A 23945-nucleotide genomic window follows, 5' to 3' on the forward strand; every position below is an offset into this window, starting at 1 on the left:
GGGTGCGCAGGCCGCCGCGGGAGGCGCAGGAGGCGCAGGGGCCCCGGGCGGGGCGGGGCGGGGCGGGGCGGGGCGGCCGCTAATCTCCCCCCGCATCTCGGCGGGCGGCGCGGTCTGCTCGGCGCTCGGCTCCCGGGCGGGGGCGGGGGCGGGGGCGGGGGCGGGGGCGGGGAGCCGGCCGAGTGGGCGCGTCGACGTCTGCGGATTATCGCCGCCCTCGGCCCGGCCCCGCAGCCGGTGGAGCGTTTCCGTTCATCCCCGCCGAGGGAACTGAAGAGAAAGCGATAATGGAGCGGCTGTGGGAGGGGAGGCTGTGGGGTGGGGTGGGAGTATCTTCACCCCGAGCCCCCTGAGGTAGCGCTTATCTGACCCCAGCCAGGCTGGTGCGGCTTGCAGAGGTCTGCAAGCCCGGGGGGGGGGGGGGGGAGGGGAGGCGGCTGCGGATTGCCCCCATCCCCCCCTCCCCCCCCCTGCCCTGGAGGCCGCGGGCCAACGTGAGGCGGGGGAGGAGCTGGGGCCCCAGAGGTGGGCTACAGTGACCAGCAGCCAGGGGCACTCAACTCCTGTCAGGACCCAGGCTCGGCCTGGGGGTAAGGCCCCCTCAGAGCTCAGAGCTGAAGGGGGTGGAGTGAGGGGGAGCATCTCCAGCAGCCAGACACAGAGCTGCCACACCCGCAGACGGTTCCTATATAACTTTTATTTCTGGAAGTTAAAGTAGATACAGCAATATACAAAAACAAAACCCCACAATAATATAAATTTTTACACTATGAAGTATACATTGGAATTTGATGCGGTGACCAGGACAGCAGCACACAAACCACTGTGCAGGTAGGTGGAGCCATCTATGGGAACCCTTCAGCTGGGCTGGGGGTGGGCAGGGGGAGACGGTGGAGAGAAGGTGGGCAGGTCCTGGAGGGCTCGATGCTTGGAGGGAAGGGGTCAGAACAAGTCTCGAAGCCTCTCAGAACTTTTGCTACACTCAGAGTTTAAACCAGATACACATGCTACCTCAAAGCCATGAACTTTATAATATCTGCTCCAGAGAAGCCGGGATCCTTGCCCCAGGTCCCTCTAATCTAAATCTTCTCTCAGTTTCTGAGTTAAGCTTATTGTGAAGAGTTGCTGGAGAAGGGAGAGCTCTGTACTACCTACCGTTTCTAGGCTGAAGGACAGGGATGGCCAAGTGCAACCCCTGTTTGTCTTGGAGAGAAGGTCCTCATTCCCTTTAGTTCTGAACCTGGTGAGTATGGGCAAAACAAACAACACAGAAACTCTGACCAACCCAGATAAGGTGGTCCCGGACCACACAATCTAGTCAGGCCTCTGGGTCAGAGGAGGCCTGAATATTGGAGACCGCTCAGTGTTCTGAAATGCACAGTAAACGGGAGTTGCTGTGCCTCATCTGGGAGGCCCCAGTGGGGAGGAGACAGTCACCAGCACTGGGGGGAGGCCAGGGTACACACTCCCTCACACAAGGGATAGACCTCGAGTTTATCAGTCAGCCTTTGCCCCTGGGTTAACCAAGTGAAGAAGTGATTAGAGGTGCCTCGGGAAATCACCAAGAAACCGGGATAAGAACCGTATTCCCTGAGCTCAATTAGACCCTTGGCTGGGGCCCCACAGTCTGTGGTGGTCAACCTGTAACTCTCACCTTCTCATTCCAGGATTCCCAAAGCAAACAGGACAAGGGACCTTTAGACACTGGAAGGAGCCCTACACGAGGAGTGGGGGGGTCAGGTGGACAGGGAGGAAGGAAGGATCACTCCATCCTTTATAAGGCACCCAGAGGCAAGACCCAGGCTCTGGAACAGGAGCGGAAGTCCAGGGAGATGGGGTGGGGTCCTCTGCCCAGCCTTACCAACTGATAGGCCAACACAGTAAAGGGGAAAACAAAACAAAACAAAACTTTGTTTATTAAAAAAAGGTCTAGGTTCAGGTTGTCCTTCAACCTTCCTATTTCAAAACCAAAGGCCAAGCCACAGCTTCAGATGTCTTTTAAGGGGTGGATCTGAAGCCCATTTCAGGATTTCTATAAATTATCAGCCTGAAGAAAGCTGAATGCCTAAAGCACCAAGAAGGCTACTGACTTGTCTTAAATACAGAAAAGGCTATGCTGATACAGTGTTTTTTGCCCTTTAATTTTTTTTTTAATTTAAAAAGAAACCTATAGGGGCTGTGAAAGTCCTATCTTCTATTTGGATGTTAGCAAGGTTAAAAGTGCAATGCCAGGAGTAATGTAGCTAGAGGCATTAGCTTACAGAGACAGGCAGAGGGATGCGCGAGCACCAGGAGGCACTTGTCTAACAACACAAAGCTGCCGAGAAAGGAGGGCGGGGGAGCAAGAAAAGACCAGAACATTTCCTTTTTCTCCCTCTTGCCACCTCTTCCACATCCCCTGATCACAGTCTCTGAGAACACATTCTTATTTGCATTTAGGTAAAAGCGTATCACCCACATTCACTCATTTCTCTATTTTTTAAAAGTGCCCAGATTGCTCAAAGATAGCAGAAGAAGGAGATTTGAAAAAAAAAATCTGGAAGCACAAAGTTAGAGGAGTTTCAGACGATCTGGGGGTTGGCTGTGTAAGGGGTGATGGAACACAGGTAGGTGCCTCCGTCCAATCTCTGCAGCCTCAGCCCGCCGCTCCTCACATCGGGGAGGTAGCGCACTCCGAGGTCAACTCCATGTCGAACGTGAGGGTCTCTGGGGGGACAGACCGGGAGAGCTCGTTCAGATGCCTGAGCCCAACAGCTGGTGGGGCACACTCCTGAGGCTTGGCCACCACTGCCACCACAACCATCCAGTGTCCTTGCCGCTTATGGCCAAGACGGGGCCCGATAATCCAGATGGACTCTCCTCCCTACAGGGTCTTATCTTCTGGAAGGGCTCAGTCCCCTTCATCCCTTAACTTGTTCCTCACTGTCCATGTGTAAAGAAGATCTAAAGCTGTCCTGTTCAATGCGGCAGCCTGGAGCCACAGGTGGCTACTGAACATCAAAATGTGGCTAGTGCCAATCGAGATGGGTCGTTGCTGTAAAACACCCAGCAGGTTTCAAAGATTTAGTACCCCCTCAAAAAACCTCATTAACTTTTTCTTATGTGTTAAGATGCTAGTATTGGGGATTTATTGGGTTACAGAAAAGATATTATTGACGTTAACCTCACTGTTTCTTATTGCTATTTCCCATGTTGCTACTAGGAAATTTGCACTCACAGGCATGGTGCGCATTTGGTTTCTAAGGGAAAGTGTTGCTGTACAGCCTCTTTCTACCAGTGCATGGGGGGCCAGCTCTGGGCTGGCTGGCCACACAAAGGGGACAGACTTCCCTCCTAAGGCCCAAGTCTGTCACCAAACACTCACCGAACTGCCCTCCTGCTGAGGGCTCAGCACCTTCACCATTATTTCCAAACTGCATCAATGAATCTAAAGTGCGGGGGGACATCGGCAGGTCAATGGTATTGCTGCACGTCGTTCTGTAGGAAATGGGGAGCAGCAGGAGGGGAAAGGGCCGGGTTGACAAGACACAATGGAGAAAAAAAAAAAAAGAACAAAACACACACACACAAGCCATCAAACTCTGGTCTCCAACAGAAAAATAAAAGCTCAAGCTTTTTAAACACGCAAGATCACTTTGAGTACTACACAGAGCCCAGGGCATTCGGGCCCTTCACAGGGTAGCTCTCACCCAGTGTCCTACTCCCAGGATAACTGAGGACACCAGAAATGAAGGCCAAATTGAGAAGGGAAGCCACTTACGGTGTCACACAGATAAACTTGGTCTTCAGGTATGGGGCAGCACCTGGGAAGAAGAGAAGTGGGACTTACTAATTGCGACCCCACTGTGGGTAGAGGGCAGGAGGAAGCTGGCTGCCTCACGGCGCTGGCTGACATGCATCTCACCTCATCCTGGAGCAGAGGTTGTTTTGAACCCCATCTCCCCTCAGGGCTGCCCGCCCACCACCCTGTATGACTTGGGGTTCCAGCGAGGAGCTTGCAGCTTGGCAGGTGAACTTTTTCCATAAAGCCTTCCTGACGTGCAGAGACTTTTCAGCACACCCTGGTCCCACCTGAGCCTAGAACCTTGCGTTCATTCTTTCCCTAGATGATGTGAGCACTGACCTGCCTGCATGTGATCTGAGGACTGTGTTCTGGCCTGGCTGAGTCTTTTAGATAACGTCTCTGCAGGTGGGATTGGAGCCTATCCTGTCTGGGCTCTGATACCACAGTCCTGCTCAGATGCCAAAGTCACCAAGTCTTGAAGAGAATGGGGAAATTGCTCGTGCTGTTCGGAAAGGCCCAGAGTCACACCTTTCATTCCTAATGGGCATCCATCTGCCTCTACTACTTTTCAGATGAGCTATATTAGTAACTCCCCATTTGGATAGTGAAATCACACAAAAAGCAGCCTCTCTCTTAAGGGAGCCTGCCTGGTGTGGCAGTACCATCCACTCTGGGCTGAAGACAGGGGGCCTCATTATGTCTCCCACAGCTAAGACACCCAGGGCAAAGCACTTTCTCCTCTAAAAGGGAGGGGAAGAGGGAGGTGCCCATCTCTGTCATTTATAATTTATCTTTTAAACATTTTATTTGACAGAGAGAGTGCATATGCATGTGTGCACAAATAGGCAGAGGGAGAGGGAGAAGCAGACTCCTCACTGAGCAGAGCCCAATGCGAGGCTCGATCCCAGGACCCTGGGATGATGACGTGAGCCAAAGGCAGACGCTTAACTGACAAGAGCCACCCAGGCGCCCCGGTCATTTATAATTCTTATTCCGTAGTTAGAAATGTGAGGACTGGAATAAATGAATTTAGGTGCTAAATCTTTACACCAAGAGGTCAAGGAGCTTGGAGACACTGGCATGAAATCTGAGGGATTCAGGTGAGCAAATCACTTAGGAGGTGTGAGCCAGGGGTGGGGTAGGTGTGGGGTGGGCCAAGAGCAGCACAACTGTAAAGCTTGTGGTTTATAGAGAGACTAAGGAGGCAGAAAGTATGCTGACAATCTGAGAAAAGCCATTGTCAGGGGGTCACTAGACTGCCTTCCAAGGTTATCTGGGGCCAAGAAATAGATTCACATGGTGCAGAATCCAAAGACACTACCCAGGCAGGGTTCTGGTGTCATAAATCCACTGTGGCATAGACCTGAGGGGAGCTGACATCCCTGACAGAAAAGGATTTAGTTCCTCAGTGATCAGATAGCAGAGAAAATGAGCCTCGGCCTGAGATTCAGCAAGACCAGAAACAGAGGAGAGCCCAGACTCGAAGCGGAGCTATGGCTGCGTACAAGGTTGTCAACATACTTCATCCATTTTGTAAGGTAAGGGGGCTTTTGTTTCTAAGAGAGGACTTTCTCCTTCAAGCCATTGAGGGGTCTGGTGGAGAAGTAAGGAGGAAAGAAGAGACCTGGGAAGATGATCTGTCCCTGGGGACAAAAATATTTTCATAATGGAAATCAAGAGGAAATGATGGGCACAGACCCATCTCCCAGAGGACTCCCACTTTAATGCAGGCACTCCCGTAGCACTGGGCCCATCCCCTCGTCATGCTCCCACCACACCAAGCCCTCCAGTGCCCACTGCCTACACTTGCCTCCCCAGGAGGTGGGCAGAGCACTCAAGTAATTGGTTCCTTTCTCATGCCTGGAGTCTTGCCCCTGAGAAAACACCGGTGACTATAGGCAGGAAAGGACCTTGCCTCCCGGTCACGCAGGATGGCTGATGATAATGGAGGGCATGGCCTCAGATTGGGAACTTGGATCATGAAAGCAAAATGAGCCAAAGGACCAGCACTTGGACCTAAATGTCCTCTGCAAAAGGAACAAAGAGTAGTGTGTCGAGGCTGATAAACAGATCTCCCAACTGAAGCACGGCTGCAAAGCAAGATAAGTAGCAGACAGGAAGTGAGAGTTAGCTCTCCTATAGTATGAACAAAACCCAGCACTAGAGCAGAGAAATGAGGGAAGCCAATTATCAAGTAACTCAAATTCCCTCTTCCAAGTCCCAGTCTTCCCCCATCCCAAGAAATTCCTCAGAGGGGATTCCTAGGAAAAGGTGGGTGTGTGCGTGCTTGAGGTCCTTACATAAAAACAGTTTTTCCAAAAGCAACTGGGGTAGGGAAGCTACCCTCAAAGGATGACTTTAAGGAGCCCCCAGAAGGCTCTCTTATTAAGGGAAGTGAAATAAAAACAAAGAATGGCAAATCATAGATTCCCCATCAGGATATGGATGGAGAAGAACCCAGGGAGCCAAAGAAGCAAATTCGGATGGGACAGACTAGCAGAGCCCCCCCTCCGCACTGATGACAACACTAACCCTTACAAACTTACTGTGGAACAATGTCTACAGACTTACAGAAACACCTGTGCTCTTGCACATTACACAACCACTTATTTCAATCACTCTGCATCCCATCCTGCGCCCTCCCACCGGTTATAGGTTCCCCTTCAATCACCACTCCCCCACTGCCTCTGCTTATAAACCGTAAACCACGTTTCAGTGCTGCTAACACTCATTTCCTCCAGAAAGCTTTTCTCCATCCCACTCGACACTGCTCACATTGTTCAGTGATGGGGAAAAGGAAATACACTAGACTCAAGTCTGGTCGCAAACCTTCCAGCAGCTACCGTGTAAGAAGTGTGGTGCTGGCTGGACATCCTGTTACTAAAGAGTCCTGTCCTCACTCTCACTCTTTCTTGGTGGCAATTTAGATGTTTGGGTGTGTATGTGCTTATTTCTCCCTTTAGTCTGGCAGGTTCCCTGTGGGGCAGAGACAAGTGACTCTGACTCCTCTCCTCTCTCCAACCCCATCAGCCACCCCAAAAAAGCACTCATTACAAAGTTCTTTCCCACAAAGAGGAATAAAGATCACCAGACTCTTTGGGCATTTACCTGTTTGTACGCCTGGGATCCTGCAATTTCCCACTTTTCCCAGAATTAAATGCCAGCCTCGGAAAATCAACAACTACCTGGGTCGGCTTCAGGATGTTCCTGGCTCTCTGGTCGACAGTACTTTCCAAATGCCTCTTCCTTAGGAATGTCGGGGTAGAGATAGACCAGTGGAGACACCAGGATGTTGGTAGCATCCATGATCTTATAGCCCATGATGATTTCAGCAAACGACATGTTGTTCAGCTGTTGCTTGGTATATGGTTCCACCGACTGGATCTGGGTCTTACCTGTCATGGGATATTGTAAGGGAAGATAAGGGAACCTATGGCCAGGTAATCTCAGAGAAAACAACCTGATTTATTTTTCCTCGAAAGGGAAAGACTTATGCCAACCTAGCTCCGGAGCCCTGAATATCCTGTTCAATAACCTGGCACTATGGAAATGTTCAGTTGGCTTCTGGAGAGACTACCCAGTTGGGTCGTAGGCAATATACCTGAAAACTACTCGTGTGAGATATATTAACAGGGTAGGTAAGCAAGGAGATGAAGAATGAGATTTAAACTGCTAGGCAAATATTAGACCCTGGAGCAAACAAAACAAAACTTGCAAACAATCCTCCAGTTGAAAGAATTTGGAGAAAAGAAGTCACTGAAGTATTTTACAAGCCCATGACAGGGGAGTGTGAAGCCATCTCTGCCCACTAGGGGGCAGTAGGTGCTTGAAACTAGTAGTAACCAAGGCGGGGAGGCAACTGCCACTAGGTGGGGTGGGTGAGAGTCAAACTTACCGCTGATGTCCTTCTCCACCCAAGTGAAGGTGACACCTCCTTCTTTGCTGCTTTCACTGAACCGTAGCAGGAAGGTGCCTGGGGGCTTTGTGCTCAGGATGGCCCGCTCCCGCTCCTTACTGATAAAACCCATTATGTATCTGGAGCCAAAGAAGAGCAACCAGATGTGAGCTGATAGGGTCCCCACCACCAGCCTGCTGAGGGAGCAAGTGACTTGTTACACATGTGCACTCCACCAGACACAAAAGTTTCAACCTACCCTTCATTCCAAAGAGCCAGGATATACTTTTTCACGAGGTCAATGATATTGTCTAGCCAAACCCAGAAGGAGAAGCCTTTGCCAGCCATGTTTTCCTAAAGAAAAGAATAATGGGAAAGCCAAGTCTACCCTTCCAGTCTTTTCCTTCCCAGGGGCACCATGCCACCAAAATCCCCAGGCCCATCTCCCCTCAAGTAGGTCCTACTGGCCTCCAGACCATGAGTCTTCAAGCCCAGTGCCATCCAGGACAACCTCACAGGTGTGCATTCACTCCCACTCCCAATCCATAAGGATTTAATAAAATAGCTTACTTTGCAAAATTTAGCCCACGTAATCTGACACCCTGAGTAGTTCACACCAGGTCCTGAAGGAAAAGAACAAATAAAACAGTGTAATTTTCAGCTTTGAATCAAGATCTTAGGATTGTAACACAACATACATTCACACATATCTGTCCCACAATGGGCCGAGCAACCATCGGTTTTCATGTGTTTGCAGGTCCCTACAGTAGAGGGCATGTATGTGCACATACGTGCGTATACACACCTACACCCTCACAAAACCCCATCATCATTTGATCACCTGAGGGGTTGTTTAGCCTCGCAGAGGTGGTGGATGACATACCAAGTCTCTCCCTGCTACTCACATACCACCTCTTCTTGGTCTTGTGTGGTGGACAGGGGACCAGCAGCACACAGTAATAAGCTGACAGAATTAGAGGGGCAAGTTTGGGGACAGCACAGGATAAAGCTACTTATAGTCCAGGTAGCATGTAAAATAGTGCATGAAATTTTTTTCAGGAGAAAAACATAAAAAACAAGCCTCTCCAGTTTATTGAAGAAACAGACATGGATGTCAAGCTTTCATCTCCACCTTCTAACATGCACTTAAAAAATATCTTCCTAAGGTTAGATGAAGCTGTGCTCTGAACGGGGTGAGGAGTCCAGCCACCAAGAGAAAAGAAATCTGCCTCTTACCTCAGAAATGACGACCATGAGGCAAGCTGCCTCTGCATCCTTCCACTCGCCCCCCAAAACTGCTGGAGCACATGTTTTTCTGACCCCAGCACAGTGCCTTGCTCAGCAAATTTTCCTGAATGAATAGCCCCACGGGCCAGATTCCTTCTCTGAGGAGGGCAGCAGGGAAAAGAGGGAAAATGCTAACCTAAGAGTTTCTCTGCCAGCGTAGTCAACTGCTCGATGCTCAGTCCTCGCTTTGTGGTGGAGGAGAACTGCCAGCTCAGCACCTCAGCCACTTGATCCCAGGTTCCAATCGGGGGCTTGGTGAAAAAGTTCACGTTCTGTTCAAAATGACATATTTGCTCATTGGGATGAGACAGCGGCGCCTGATGACCTACACGAGGGACCACAACAATGGTTTCCAGAGGACGGGCACCTACCTTGGGGTTGCTGGTCAGCATGTTGTACCACAGGATTGATGCCCAGGCATTTGGCATCTGACAGATATTCGAGATCACCACAACTGGCAAGGAGTGGGTCTGTGGAGAAAATGGAGAATGAATTGGGGAGGACCCTCACAGTTTTGAACATCTCTTTAGCCATAACTGCACGTTTGGGAATAAAAGGATGTGCCATGAACCACACCTACTGTCAACTTTTGGGGAGGAGTGTGGCTGAGTCAGCTCAACACCAAGAGTGGAAAGAATGCCAAACATGGGTCACAGGACATAATCAGGAACTTGAAAATCAGACTTGCTCAAAGTCAGACTCACAGTCCACAGATTCCACATTTAGAAAACCTGGAAGGCATTCTCTGAGAACTGAAGCTACATTTACCCATTAAACAGAGAGCTCCCAGTAGTCAAAGACAAAGCTTTCTTTGCGTATATCTTGAACTTAAAATCAAGAAAGTTGGTAAAACAGAATGCAAATGCCATGGTTTCCTGTATCCTAAAGACATTGGTTTAAGTCTAAAGACTGTTTTGCTCAAACTTTATAAAGTCAACTCTAATTTTTAAATGCAGATTTTCATATCAAGTTTGCTGAAAGCTGACTTTATAGTTGACCCTTGAACAACATGGCTTTGAACTACGTAAGTCCACTTACACGTGGATGATTTGGTTTATTTGATAGAGTACAGTGCTGTAAATGTATTTTCTCTTATGATTTTCTTAGCAATATTATCTTTTCTCCAGCTTACATTATCATAGGAATATATAAAACATACAAAATGTGTGTTAATAGACTATGTTATCAGTAAGGCTTCCAGTCAGCAACAGGCTACTAGTAGTTAAGTTTGGCGGGGGGAGTCAAAAGTTACACAGATTTTCAACTGGGCAGGGGGTTGATGCCCCTAACACCTGTGTTGTTTGATGGTCAACTGTGCATCTTCTAAGCACCCACGCAAAACTTTACTGGTATACTCTGGAGTTTTTGGAGAAAAACAAGTGAAAACAAACACAGTGCTGAGCAAAGAGTCATCATCACTCTACCTTCTGTAGAAAAAAATCCCAACTACAAGTTCTTGTCCTGAATCACCCTTGCAGACAGCCCTGTCCCGACTCTGCAGCAGAACTTACCTCAAGGTCAATCTTGAGGCCTTGGTGATACACCTCCGTCTCAAAGGTGATCAGGTGCAGCTCCTCAGTGACAATCAGGGAGGCCTACAATAACAAGAAGGACACACCCCCTTCCTCAGAGAGAACAGTCCTGGATACTAACAGCCACAGCTGAGGAGAGTGACATGCCACAGCCACACTATACCATGAAGGGTAATCCACCAGGAGGCCATGGACACGCAGCCAGGGAGACCACTCTCAGTACATATGCCCTTCAACTCTAAGTGCTATGATCTTCAACCTCATCTTTTTTGTTTTTTAAAGATTTTATTAATTTTTTCATGAGAGACACAGAGCGAGAGAGACAGAGACATAGGCAGAAGGAGAAGCAGGCTCCCTGCGGGGAGCCTGATGTGGGACTCCATCCCAGGACTCCAGGATCATGACCTGAGCCAAAGGCAGACGCTCAACCACTGAGCCACTCAGGCATCCCTTCAACCTCATCTTTTACAGGTTTTATTATAATGGTACAGACCCAATAGGTTATTTATAAGATGGGCAAGGCACAAAGAATAACAAAACAATGCAGGGGATCCCTGGGTGGCTCAGCGGTTTAGCGCCTGCCTTTGGCCCAGAGCGCGATCCTGGAGTCCCGGGATTGAGTTCCACATCGGGCTCCGAGGCATGGAGCCTGCTTCTCCCTCCTCCTGTGTCTCTGCCCCTCTCTCTCTCTCTCTCTATCATAAATAAATAAATCTTAAACAAAACAAAACAAAACAAAACAATGCACACCTATACCCATGATCCAGTTTAAGGAAAAGATCATTACTACTGAGGTTCCCAGGGTGCACTTCCCATCCTTGTCCCTCCTCCCTTAGATGTAACTGCTATTTTGTCTTTGGGGTTTATCATTTCCTAGCTTAGCTTTGCTTTGCTTTGCCTGTCTGCCTACCTTCCTTCCTTCCTTTCAAAAAATTTTTTTATTTGAGAGAGAGAATGAGGAAGTGAGACAAAAAGCATGAGCAGGGGGAGAGGGAGAAAGAAGCAGGCTACCCACTGAGTGGGGAACCCGACCTAGGGCTAGATTCCAGTTCCCTGGGATCATGACCTGAGCCAAAGGCAGATGCTTAACCAAGTGAGCCACCCAGGAGCCCCTTTTTCCTAGCTTTTCTTTATGGCTTTACCATATCTATATCGCTACATAATGTATACATTGTTTAGTTTTAGATGTTTGTGAATCTTCTACATATGGAAACATACTATGTGTTAGTGACTCACTTCTGCATGCCTCACTTTTTGTGTCCATGGTTGTGTGAATATGCTGGTAATTCATTTTCACAGCTATAGCATTTCACCATATGGCTCTACCGCAAATCCTTTAGCTACTCTAGTGGTGATGATGGTTTATATTTAGGACCTACCATCAGGCTGCTGTGACATCTCGTACATGTCTCCTAGTACATATGTGCAAAGATTTCTCTATTGTTAAACCCTGGGAGGGATCCCTGGGTGGCTCAGTGGTTTAGCGCCTGCCTTCGGACCTGGGCGTGATCCTGGAGTCCTGGGATTGAGTCCTGCATTGGGCTTCCTGCATGGAGCCTGCTTCTCCCTCTGCCTGTATCTCTGCCTCTGTCTCTCATGAATAAATAAATAAAATCTTAAAAAAAAAAAAAAACACCCTGGGAGTGGCATTGCTGGTTTATAGGGTATGTTCATTTGTTATAATGCCAAATTGTTTTCTGAAGTGACAATTTATACTCCCACCAGCAATATAGCAACCTAATTTTCACTAAGACTTCCAGTGAATTCTCAGAAACACAATTCCAATTCGTTTTTTTTCCAATTCATTTTTAAAACACTTTTTACACTATAAAAATAATATACATGCAGTGTAAAAATACAGATATTGCAGAGATAGAATAGTCTTGGATACTAACAGCATTACAAAAATACATAAACACTGTTCAGTATACAAAGTTCCTTGAGAACTTTGTGATGCACACATGAATAGACAAAAAAAAGTATAGCATACTTTTTAAACAGATACACCAATATACTACTCAAATTATCTTGCATCTTGTTTTTTCTTTTTTTCTTTTAAGTGGGTTCCACACCCAGTGTGGGGCTTGAACTCACAATCCTGAGATCAAGAGTTTCATGCTCTACCCACTGAGCCAGCCAGGTGCCTGCATCTTGCTTTTTCTAAACAAATATGCCACATACATTGTTCTATGTTGTTGCACATAGATCACTCTTTATAGTCAAGTACTATAAATTCACTTTTTTTTTTAAGGTATTCTATATTTTAGAGAAGGGAAAAATGGCCCAGGGCATAAACATCAGAAAAAGAACAGGGGGGCAGCCCTGGTGGTGCAGCGGTTTAGTGCTGCCTGCAGCCTGGGGTGTGATCCTGGAAACCCAGAATCGAGTCCCACGTCGGGCTCCCTGCATGGAGCCTGCTTCTCCCTCTGCCTGTGTCTCTGCCTCTCTCTCTCTCTCTCTCTCTCTCTCTCTCTCAAATAAATAAATAAAATATTAAAAAAAAAGAAAAGAAAAAGAACAGGGTGTCACAATCTTTTAAAAAGATTAAAAACTAGTTCCTGGTCACATTTACCTATTTCTTTTTTTAAAAGTTTATTCTTGACACTAAGAATCCAATAACCTGAATCCAAGGGAGGAAGACAATAAGAGAAATAGGGGGACCAGTTTGATTCTTTTTCTTTTTCTTAGATGTTTAACTCTGATCTATTACAACCTTCTATGCCATCTCAGTGAGAAAAACAGGTCACTAAAAAATGGAGCCAAGCAGCCTCTGCTGGCAGAAGTTGGAAGGGGAATTTGGAAAGCCCCAGGCAAGGTGGAAAGCTTCTTTTCTATTAAATGGGTGTGGGTAAGTCAGCCAGGGACTTTCCACTCCTTAAAGATGAGCCAACTCCCGCCAACTCCTGAGACACTCAAGGAAATGCTCTAAGCTGGAGAACTCCATAGCAGATGTGACTTCTGACTATGTCATTTTGACCTGTGATGATTTTTCTGTATGACTACAGCTTCACCATGGGTCAGTATCTCCAATTCTGGGCAATAAGAAGGCACCTGTTCTCTTTCCATCAAAGAAAACCCTCCCAGTTGGCTTTCATTCCCAAGAAAACTTACATCACAGTTGGCTCGGCCCCCATTACCACATCTTTGCTCTCTCAGGGTCTGTAAGAAAAGCAGAGCACCTGAGTCATGTGAGGCTCTCCACTACCACCCTCTCCCTCTGCCAGAGGCCCTTGGAGACCAGGATCCAGGCTTCTGCCTCATACCAGGTGTTTGAATTCTGCAGACAGGCTGCCGTTGTTGGACTCTTCCATGTTCATCACTTTTGTGTTTGTGCCCAGAATGTTAAATTTCCGAGATCTGAATCACAGGAGAAAAACCAACCACACAGGTGACTGAGTAGCCAGAGGACAGAGTTAGATTAAATAGATCAAAAGGAAGCCTCTGGGCTGAACTTACCCTCTGAGAGCTGCGACATCCCCAGAGTCTCTGTTAAGAATATAAACTGGTGTTAATAAAACTGGCTCCGTGTTTTTTCAAAAAGTCTACTTTGAATACTATAATTTACTTTGCTGGAAAAATCACTGTTCTCCCAGGAATTTCTGTAAACAATTCAACTACATTTCATATATGAAATACGACAACCCTCTACATACCTACCCGGCGTCAACTCCTCCTTCGCAATAGACCCTTGGTTCTGCTCAAGTATCCTGTTCAGGATCCTTCCAGGGGATCCTGATCATTAAGCACATCAGATCACAGCATGTCTACAGTGCAGTGCTCCTGGGGTGAGGATGTACCTACCCTGTCTCATGCAGACTGGAAGGAATTACAACCCAGGGTGGATTTACTTTCCATAGCTTCAACTGAACATGAGCAAGGAAGCATGGATTCTTAACTACTACAAGCAACCATACTGCAACTCAGAAGGAAACCTTACAAAGCTGGTGATACTTATGATGGCAGAGAAGGCAGACGGAAGTTTCTGGGTCCTGGGTGACATAAGTGAGTCACTAATCTCACCGTCAGGAACTTGCCCTCACTCTGCATTTCCAGTTACACTGGGCTGCAAATTTCCTTATTAATGAAGCCACACTGGGTTTTCTGTAAAGGTTTACTATTACCCACAACTCAGATCATCCCATTTCATGTTAGCTGGAAACAGTCCTCCCACTACATCCACCATCTTTCAGCTCTATGTGTTTGAATATATAGGGTTTGTTTTTTTTTTTAAGATTTTATTTATTTATTCATGAGAGACACACACAGAGAGAGGCAGAGACACGGGCAGAGGGAGAAACAGGCTCCATGCAGGAAGCCCCATGTGGGACTCAATCCCGGGTCTCCGGAATCACACTCTGAGCTAAAGGTAGATGCGCAAACGCTAAGCCACTCAGGTGTCCCTATATTTTTTTATATAGTCACATTTTTCAGTCTTTTCCTTTCTTCTTTTTTTTCCTTTCTTCTTTTTGTTATTCTAGTAGTTTTAAAAGTGCTTATCCATTGCTATATATGTACTAATATATCTACACATTTATTAAATAAAACATTTCATGTGGGCTTACAGATTAAAACTGATCAAATTCTGGGGTGCCTGAGTGGCTCAGTTGGTTAAGTATCTGCCTTCGGCTCAGGTCATGATTCCAGGGTCCTGGGATTGAGCCCTGCTGGGATTGAGCTTGCTTCTCCCTCTCCCTCTGCTGCTCCCCCTGCTTGTACTCTCTGTCACTCTCAAAAGAGTGCTCATTCTCTCAAATAAATAAATAAAATAGATCAAATTTTAAACCATTTAGAAGGTATCTTTCCCTATATCACATTTTAAAACTTAAGAGTCCTTTTACCAGGAAATTCCCCTCATTTTCCACCTGGATCTCCTTTTTATTTTATTAAAAAAATATTTTAATCATTTATTTAACAGAGAGAGAGAGAGAGAGAGTGAGAGAGAGAGAGAGAGAGAACACAAGCAGGCAGAGGGAAAGCAGACCCTCTGCTGAGCAAGGGGCCCCACATGCAGCTTGTTCCCAGGACCCCGGGATCATGATCCAAGCTGAAGGTAGAAGCTTAACTGACTGAGCCACCCAGGCACCCTTAGATTTCCTTTTTAGAAAAAAAACTTTTTGTATTATAGCTTTGATACATAAATGATGAATAATAAAGTGCACTATTGAAAATGTATTTGGATAAGGTCTGACATATCTATACGTGTTATAAATACCTGTGAAATCATCAGCCTAAACAAGATATTGAACATATCCATCATCACCAAAGTTTCCCCAAGTCCATTTGTAATCCATTCCCAAATCCCACACTCCATCCACCTGTCCCCAGGTAACCACTGATCTATTTTCAATCACTATAGATTCATTTGCATTTCTAGAATTCTATAGAAATGGAAACTAAAGTATGTACTTTTCTTGGTTTGGCTTCTTTCATTCAGTGTAATTATTTTGAGATTTCTTATGTGTTGCAATTGTCAGTAGCTCATTCCTCTTTATCGGTAAATGATATTTTATTTATTTATTTATTTATTTATTTATTTATTTATTTATTTATTTATTTTTAAGATTTTATTTATTTATTCATAGAGACACACACAGAGAGAGAGAGAGAGAGAGAGAGAGAGAGAGGCAGAGACATAGGCAGAGGGAGAAGCAGGCTCCATGCAGGGAGCCTGACGTGGGACTCGATTCCGGGTCTCCAGGATCACGGCCCAGGCTGCAGGCGGCGCTAAACCACTGTGCCACTGGGGCTGCCCTGATATTCCATTTATAGATATACCACAAATCATGAAGCTCCAGTGGTATGGTTAGTGTATGTTTATACATATGCCACAAACTGTTTATTCATTCACCTATTTTTTCAATTATCATTTTTAAAATTCATTCACCTATTAACGGACATTTGTGTATAGCCCTTTGTGTGGACATATGCTTTCACTTCTCTTGGGTTAATACCTAGGAATAGAATAGTAAGCTCACAGGGTAGGTACATGTTTAACTTCGTAGGAAACTGCCAAAGTCTTTTCCAAAGTGGTCCCACCATTTTGCGATTTTACCATCATTATATTACACATTCACCTATGCTTTTAAGATCATTAAACATATAAATACATCTGATGGACAACAAAAAATAAAACATTAATTTATCATTCAAATCCTCCACCTCCCCCTCAGTATCAGGTTTTCCCATAATTAATTCCTAAATAATCCATCCTTTACTCAGTGATTTGAGATATCACTTTAAACGTATATTAATTCTTTCTATAAATTTGAAGTCTATTTCTGGACATAAGGTTTTGTTTTAATGATCAATCAATTTATTCCTGCCCTAGTAACACACTCATATAGTAACTGAAACTTTGTGATACATTTTAGTATCTGGCAAGGCATCTTCCTACACCATTCCTATTTATCTTTATTCATTAAAAATTTTTTTTGAAAGTGGAATGGTGGTTGCTAGGGGCTGGGAGGACAGGGAAACAGGAATTTGTTATTTAATGGTTGGAAAGTTTCCATGTTGCAAGATGAAGTTCTGGAGATCCGTTGCACAACAATGTGAATATATGTAACACTATACACTTATAAATGATTAAAATGGTAAATTTTATGTTAAAATTTTTACCATAATTTTAAATAAATAAATAAATAAATCCTTTAAAGAAACAATGTTTGGCTATTTTTCTCATCTAAGATACAGCTTGAAGAGCAAGTCAAGAGTTAAGAAATTCTATACGTATTTTGCTTATGCCACATTAACCTTCTCAAGAAGGATCAACATCTTTATAATAAAAGTCTGCAGGTAAAAAATTAAAGAAAAAGGAGGACCCAGGGTCACAATAGCAATCACAACTCATATCTGTACCACCAGCTTTGTGGTTTTTTGTTCAGGCATGCAAATGACAATGAACTGCAAGACTTTTGAAAACTTCTATTCAAAAAATGAAGATCCCCAAATGGAGATAAAGCCTCTAAGTTCACATGATAATTATCCAAGTTCTCATTTCTGTCCCTCATTTGAAAAAAGAAAAAAAAAAAAAGCTAACATACAGAGTACTTACTTGTCAATGCACACTTTAATTTTAAGCTGATAATTTAACTCCGGGAATTTGACCAGCAATCTATTTCAAAAGAAAGTGGGAGGGAAAGTTTTTGAGTAAAGAAAAAAATATATCAGTTTTAAAAACAAGTCAATAGGCTCCACCACTAACTCCTACTCAAAGGAATACAGAATTCATAACCCTTCATTTCTAAAAGGTGAATAAAACACAATCCCAGATTCCTCTTCCTACTAGTGACATCTTTGACCTTACACTGAGTATCACCCCTTCAGGCCCATTGTTACTGATAGAAAGCGTAAAAACCACAAACTTGGACAAAGTTGTATGAGATTTACAAAAGGATAATGAAAGTCGTTTCATGAGAATTATTACAGGAACACGCGCTCTGCAGCTGGTATGCTTTCTGTTAAGCCTGAAACCTAACACCCAGTTTCTAAAGAGGGAAATTTCACTGCAGAAGACCAAACCCCAATATACCTGTCCTGACTTGGGTGTGAAAGTCACACCCCACCCTGCAGGCCCACCACCCACCTGCTCTATGGCCTCTTAGCTTCTATATCTCGATGCCTTACTCTTTCCCCTAAAATTCGTAGTGAAAAGTAGGCACCAAGGATAGAACATAACCAGCATTAGTATGCCTCTGTTGCAGGGATGAAGGAGACACAATGGCCCAAGACTATAGGCCTGAAATTGTAGGAATATATTCATGTAACCTCAAAAAGAGGTAATCATTCCTTAGCTTTTGACAGGAGAATTAAGAAGCAAATTGATACGATATTATGCCAGCAAATTCCATACCCACTATACTACCACCCGTGAGGCCTAGAAAGGAAAACTCTGGCCATCAACTCGGCTCTCATCCTAAGAACATCTCTCAATAAAATATCCACCAGGGACACCTGGGTGGCTCAGTGGTTGAGCGTCTGCCTTCAGACTAGGGCATGATCCCAGAAGTCCCAGGATCAAGTCCCACATCAGGCTCCCTGCATGGATCCTGCTTCTCTCTCTGCCTATGTCTCTGACTCTCTCTGTGTGTCTCTCATGAATAAATAAATAAATAACATTTATTTAAAAAATAAAATATCTACCAAAAGAGGAAATATGGGGCCCACCTGACTTTGGTAGTGAACTGGACGCCAGTCTTGATGACTAACGGCCGGTCAGGATGCATGGGCATGCAAGGCTGCCGCTCAACCACAAAGGCACTGAAAGGCAAAGAGGACAGCAGTCCACATATACACTCTGCAGTGAACTGGTTTTCGTTCTACGCCTCAAAGCAAAGGAGGTGGTGGGGTGGGGAGCGATGAGGGAAAGGAACCGGAATTCGAAGTTACCTTTTCATTAAGTTCCTAAACAGCTCTACAATCCTCTCCTCTAGCATTGGCCGGTGCTGGACGATGGGATCCCCTTTATAGGACACTTTTTGTTGTAACTCCTCCAGTTTCTTAATTTGTTGGCGGGTCTGAAGTTGTGACTCTGCTAATGAGGTTATCCTGCCAATAAAATGAGAAAGCTACCAGTTACTAAGTGAGTGCACACCGGTGAGCTGGAGAAGGGGAAGGGAAGCCCACAGATATAAACACCACCATGTAGTCCCTTCGGATAAGAAAGGGGGAATTTTTTTTTTATTGTGGTATAACGTAACATTTATCACTTGTGAGTGTATCATTCAGCAATATCAAATAAAAAATGGGGGGCACCTGGCTGGCTCAGTTGGTAAAGCATGTGCCGTCTGATCTCGGGGTTATAAGTTCAAGCCCCATGTTGGGTGCAGCGCTTATGTAAGTAAGTAAGTAAATAAATAAATAAATAAAAATAAGAAATAGGGATTTTGTGTTTTAACAGTTCCTTCTTAAAATTTAACATTTCAAAAAGAGCTGGCATAGAGGAAGAAGTGTTAAAACTTATATCCCTAAGAAGCAGGAATAGAATAATCATCAGAAAGTGACAAGAAAGGGTACCTGGCTGGCTCAGTTGGTTAAGCATCTGTCTTTGGCTCAAGTCATGATCTCAGAGTCCTGGGATTGAGCCCAGGGTGGAGCTTCCTGCTCAGCGGGGAGCCTGCTTCTCCCTCTCCCTCTGCCCTTCCCCCTCGATTATATTCTCTCTCTCTCCCCCTCTCTCTTAAAATAAATAAAATCTTAAAAAAAAAAGAAAGAAAGTGACAAGCATTCAAACTCAGGTATGGAGAACATGAAATATGAAATGTGGTACTGCCTTTATCCTAACCCATCCTTGTACCAAAATGTGGGAAGTGTAGGCAATTAGACATCCCAAGAGGATGGGCTTGAGCTAGCTCTGTCACTTACTATCTGTGTAACCCTGGCCACGTCCCTTTGCAGCACAGGTCTTCGTGTCCCCTTGCATGACAGAAGAGGTTGAAGCGCATGATTAATAAACACTAAAAGACCTTGAAGAGAGAAGGCAGAGATGTGGGGGTGTGTGGAGCATGAGGAGGAACAGGACAGCTGCTGAGATTTCTGGGTTCCCCAACTCTCTTTTGCCACTTACATTCTCCCATTGCCAGAACTTAAGCTTTCTGGGTCCCTGACCAGAAAACACTTAACACTGCTTTAAGTGAATTAACAAAATTCAGGGTTAGTGAGGATATGAACAAACAGGCTTTCTCATGTAGGGCTGTCCTAAATTTCCAATGTCATGCTTTAAGTCTCTAGGTGCCCCTTTATGTCAAATTTCTCATAGTTCAAGCCCATGCATCATGCACATTGCTGGGCCTTGCACATCTGGATGCTCAGCTCACTAAAGATCTGCTGCATAAATGAAAGCAAAAGAGCAGATAAAGAATGATTCCACTAAAAAAAAAAAAAAAAAAAAAAAGAATGATTCCACTGATGTGACAATGTAGAGATGACCATCTTTTTTTTTCTTTTTTTAAAGATTTAACTTATTAATTTGAGAGAGAGAGAATGTGCGTTGGGGGTAGGGGTGGGGGCCAGGGAAAGAGGGACAAGCAGACTCTATACTGAAGGCACAGCCCAACATGGGGCTCAGTCTTACGACCCTGAGGATCAGGACCTGAAACAAAATCAAGAGTTGGATGCTTAACCAACAAAGTCACTCAGTTGCCCCTAGAGAGGACTATCTTTATGGATATATGTTCAATAACAGATGGCTAGAGGGATGGCCGTTGAAATTTTAGCTGTAGGTATCTCTGAACAATTGGTTTTTATTTATTTTTTATTTTTTTAAAGTTTTCATTTATTTATTTGATAGAGAGAGAAAGAGAACACAAGCAGGGGGAATGGCAGAGGGAGAGGGAAAAGCAGAACCCGATCCCAGGATCCTAGAATCATGACCTGAGCTAAAGGCAGATCTTTAACTGCCACCCAGTTATCCCTGAATGATTGGTTTTTATTTTTTTTATTTACTTTTTATTTTTAGAAGATTTTATTTATTTATTCATGACAGACACACACAGAAAGAGGCAGAGACACAGGCAGAAGGAGAAGCAGGCTCCATGCAAGGAGCCCGATGTGGGAGTCAAACCCGGGAATCCGGGATCACACCCTGGGCCAAAGGCAGGCACTAAACTGCTGAGCCACCCAGGGATCCCCAATGATCGGTTTTTAAAAGGCTCTTCTTGGGATCCCTGGGTGGCGCAGCGGTTTGGCGCCTGCCTTTGGCCCAGGGCGCGATCCTGGAGACCCGGGATCGAATCCCACGTCGGGCTCCCGGTGCATGGAGCCTGCTTCTCCCTCTGCCTGTGTCTCTGCCTCTCTCTCTCTCTGTGTGACTATCATAAATAAATAAAAATTTTAAAAAATAAAATAAAAAAAAATAAAAGGCTCTTCTTCTCTTTAATAATTTCCTGTGTATGAAGTGGTTTCCCTTATAAACAGTATGTGTCATTTTAGATTATTAGAGTAACTAAAATTCAAACTTTGGTCTGTGCTACATAGTTAAGCCAAAAGTGTTTTTTTTTTGTTTGCTTGTTTGTTTTTTTAATTTATTCATGATAGACAGAGAGAGAGAGAGGCAGAGACACAGCCAGAGGGAGAAGCAGGCTCCATGCCGGGAGCCCGACGTGGGACTCGATCCCGGGACTCCAGGATCGTGCCCTGGGTCAAAGGCAGGTGCCAAACCACTGAGCCACCCAGGGATCCCTAAGCCAAAAGTTTTATTTAAAATATTAAATAAGGGATCCCTGGGTGGCGCAGCGGTTTGGCGCCTGCCTTTGGCCCAGGGCGCGATCCTGGAGACCCGGGATCGAATCCCACGTCGGGCTCCCGGTGCATGGAGCCTGCTTCTCCCTCTGCCTATGTCTCTGCCTCTCTCTCTCTCTCTGTGACTATCATAAATAAAAATAAATAAATAAATAAAAATAAAATAAAATATTAAATAAAACAGGGGCAACTGGGTAGCTCAGTTGGTTGGATGACCAACTCTTGGTTTTGGCTCAGATCATGATCTCACTGGCAAGGGGCTCTGCACTCAGTGCGGGATCTCCTTCAGATTCTCTCCCTTCCTCCTTCTCCTCCTCTGCCCCTCCCTCCACATACTCTCTCACTCTCTCTAATAAAGAAATTATTAAATAAAAACATAGTTAAGATATAGCAATATAAGCAAATTTTTATTTTAAAATGGCCCAAATGGGGTGGCTGGGTGGCTCAGTAAGTTAAGTGGCTGCCTTGGGCTCAGGCCATGATCCCAGAGTCCTGAGATCGAGCCCTGCATCAGGCTCCCTGCTCTACAGGGAATCTGCTTCTCCTTCTCCCTCTGCTGTTCCCCGTACTTGTACTCTCTGGCTCTCTCTCTGTGTCAAATAAATAAAATAAAAATCTTTAAAAAATAAAAATAAAAGTAAAAAATAAATTTGGCCCAAATAAAGTAAAACTCTTCAGATTTTAACTCTCAGACTTAATTTGAGGACATGAAAGCTGCACCTGTGAGATGGCACCCAACTCCTGAGCCTGCAGTTATGACCATGTTTTTATAGCACAGCTTTCTAGAAAGAAAGGAGGCACTTCTCTGTCATCTTTTACCAGTTTTCTAGGCGATCTAGGCAGATGTTGGGGGGGCCTCCAATGCACGCAATCTGTTGCCGCCTCTTCCAATCAGCCAGCTCTTCATCCGTGAGAGTTTTCTGCACGTACTCCATAGTTGACAACAGCCCCGCTAACTCACTCACGATGCTCTGGTTGGAAACCCAAATAAAGTCAGAAAACATTTTCTCAGACCATCCCTAACCACACTCTAGTCAATTCCAGAGAAGGAATTTATTAGAAACCAGGCAAGTTCTGCCACAAGATGCCATACAGCTTGGGGGGGCGGCACAAAGGGGGAGGGACGGTAACAGTGCTCTTACCCGCCGCATCTGGTCCAGTGCAGTGAGCATCTGCTCCAGCTGCTGCATCTTCTGTCTGGTCACCGACTGGTTGTTTCCATTCAGATCCTGCATGTCTGTGGACGAAGGAAAACCTCCTTGGCCTGATGGAATACTTGTATCCTTAACCATGGTGCTCCCTGAAGCGCCAGTAGCCACCCCCCACCCCACCCAACCCCCATGCCCCCATGTGTCACCTCCACCCCCAGCACCATGTCTAAACAGATGCCAGATCCAGTAAGTCCTGAAACTCAGGGAACAGGCTCAGTTTCTACAGTGGATTTTAATGTCTCCAATATTATTCACTTGCCTCCTTGACTCTTGAGGGTTTTGTAGTTGAAATCAAAGTCATCCTGGAGATTCTCGACCACTTTCATTTTCTGTTCTAGATCCTGTTTCAAACAAAGACACAAAACAAACCAAAGCAAAAGAAAACAAAACAGCAAAAAAGCAGAAGTGAAAAAGATTTTCCTGGGAAGAGGGAAAAGAAAGTTTCTGAGAATTAAAATGGAGCCAAAACCTCAAAAAAGACACACGCAGGACCCACAGGCAATGTCCCCAAGGAAAGGCTTCCTGCCCACGACTTGCTTCACCTGTACTCGCTTCCGAACATCTTGAAGATGCTGCTCCAGCATCTGTTGCTTCTCCGTCACCACGGCGGCTGTGGGGTGGCTGGCCTGGCCCCCTTGCTGCCAGAGAAGGGAATCAGCACACATGAGAATGTGGGAAATAAAGGGAGAAAAATACTCTCTCCCTCTGTCCAGTCGCCATCCCACCCACTGCCCTTCCTCTTTGGCTGTGGTGTGGCTGCCACTGGGAGGTAAAGGGAAACAGAGGTAGTGTGCCAGGCAACGTCAGGGTGATGCCACAGAGGCTCTCCCGACACCTTGCCTCTGCTCTTGCCTTTTTCACCTTAAGTCATTCTAGAAAGCCACTCTGTGTTGCACTAGGAGACCACATGTTGAACTAAGACATGGTCCCTACCTTCAAAAACTTCATTCTAGGCTAAGTATGTTAAAAAACATTCAGAAAAATAGGGACATCTGGGT

At 45.4% G+C, this 23945-nt stretch overlaps 1 protein-coding gene across 9 annotated transcripts in view; it reads right to left on the reverse strand.

Moving 5' to 3' along the window:
• Positions 1–677: 677 nt before the first annotated feature.
• Positions 678–23945, reverse strand: part of STAT3 (signal transducer and activator of transcription 3) — a 75072-nt gene continuing 51804 nt past the window's right edge. For 3 of the 9 annotated variants that reach the window (XM_072780613.1, XM_072780614.1, XM_072780608.1), the window contains exons 5-24: positions 23490–23585; positions 23207–23288; positions 22879–22973; positions 22556–22707; positions 18887–19045; positions 18665–18757; positions 17553–17612; positions 13955–13984; positions 13762–13855; positions 13610–13657; positions 10478–10561; positions 9338–9436; positions 9103–9238; positions 8250–8302; positions 7939–8033; positions 7680–7819; positions 6967–7179; positions 3761–3803; positions 3365–3477; positions 678–2706 (exon numbers count right to left, since the gene is read on the reverse strand). In XM_072780613.1, the coding sequence (XP_072636714.1) occupies positions 2651–2706; positions 3365–3477; positions 3761–3803; positions 6967–7179; positions 7680–7819; positions 7939–8033; positions 8250–8302; positions 9103–9238; positions 9338–9436; positions 10478–10561; positions 13610–13657; positions 13762–13855; positions 13955–13984; positions 17553–17612; positions 18665–18757; positions 18887–19045; positions 22556–22707; positions 22879–22973; positions 23207–23288; positions 23490–23585 (1941 nt within the window). In that variant the 3' untranslated portion in view covers positions 678–2650. The remainder of the gene's footprint in view (positions 2707–3364; positions 3478–3760; positions 3804–6966; positions 7180–7679; positions 7820–7938; positions 8034–8249; positions 8303–9102; positions 9239–9337; positions 9437–10477; positions 10562–13609; positions 13658–13761; positions 13856–13954; positions 13985–17552; positions 17613–18664; positions 18758–18886; positions 19046–22555; positions 22708–22878; positions 22974–23206; positions 23289–23489; positions 23586–23945) is intronic. The other 6 variants (XM_072780615.1, XM_072780609.1, XM_072780616.1 and 3 more) reach the window with 4 other exon arrangements.

Source organism: Canis lupus, chromosome 16 (assembly GCF_048164855.1).
Source record: "Canis lupus baileyi chromosome 16, mCanLup2.hap1, whole genome shotgun sequence".
Lineage (NCBI taxonomy): Eukaryota > Metazoa > Chordata > Mammalia > Carnivora > Canidae > Canis > Canis lupus.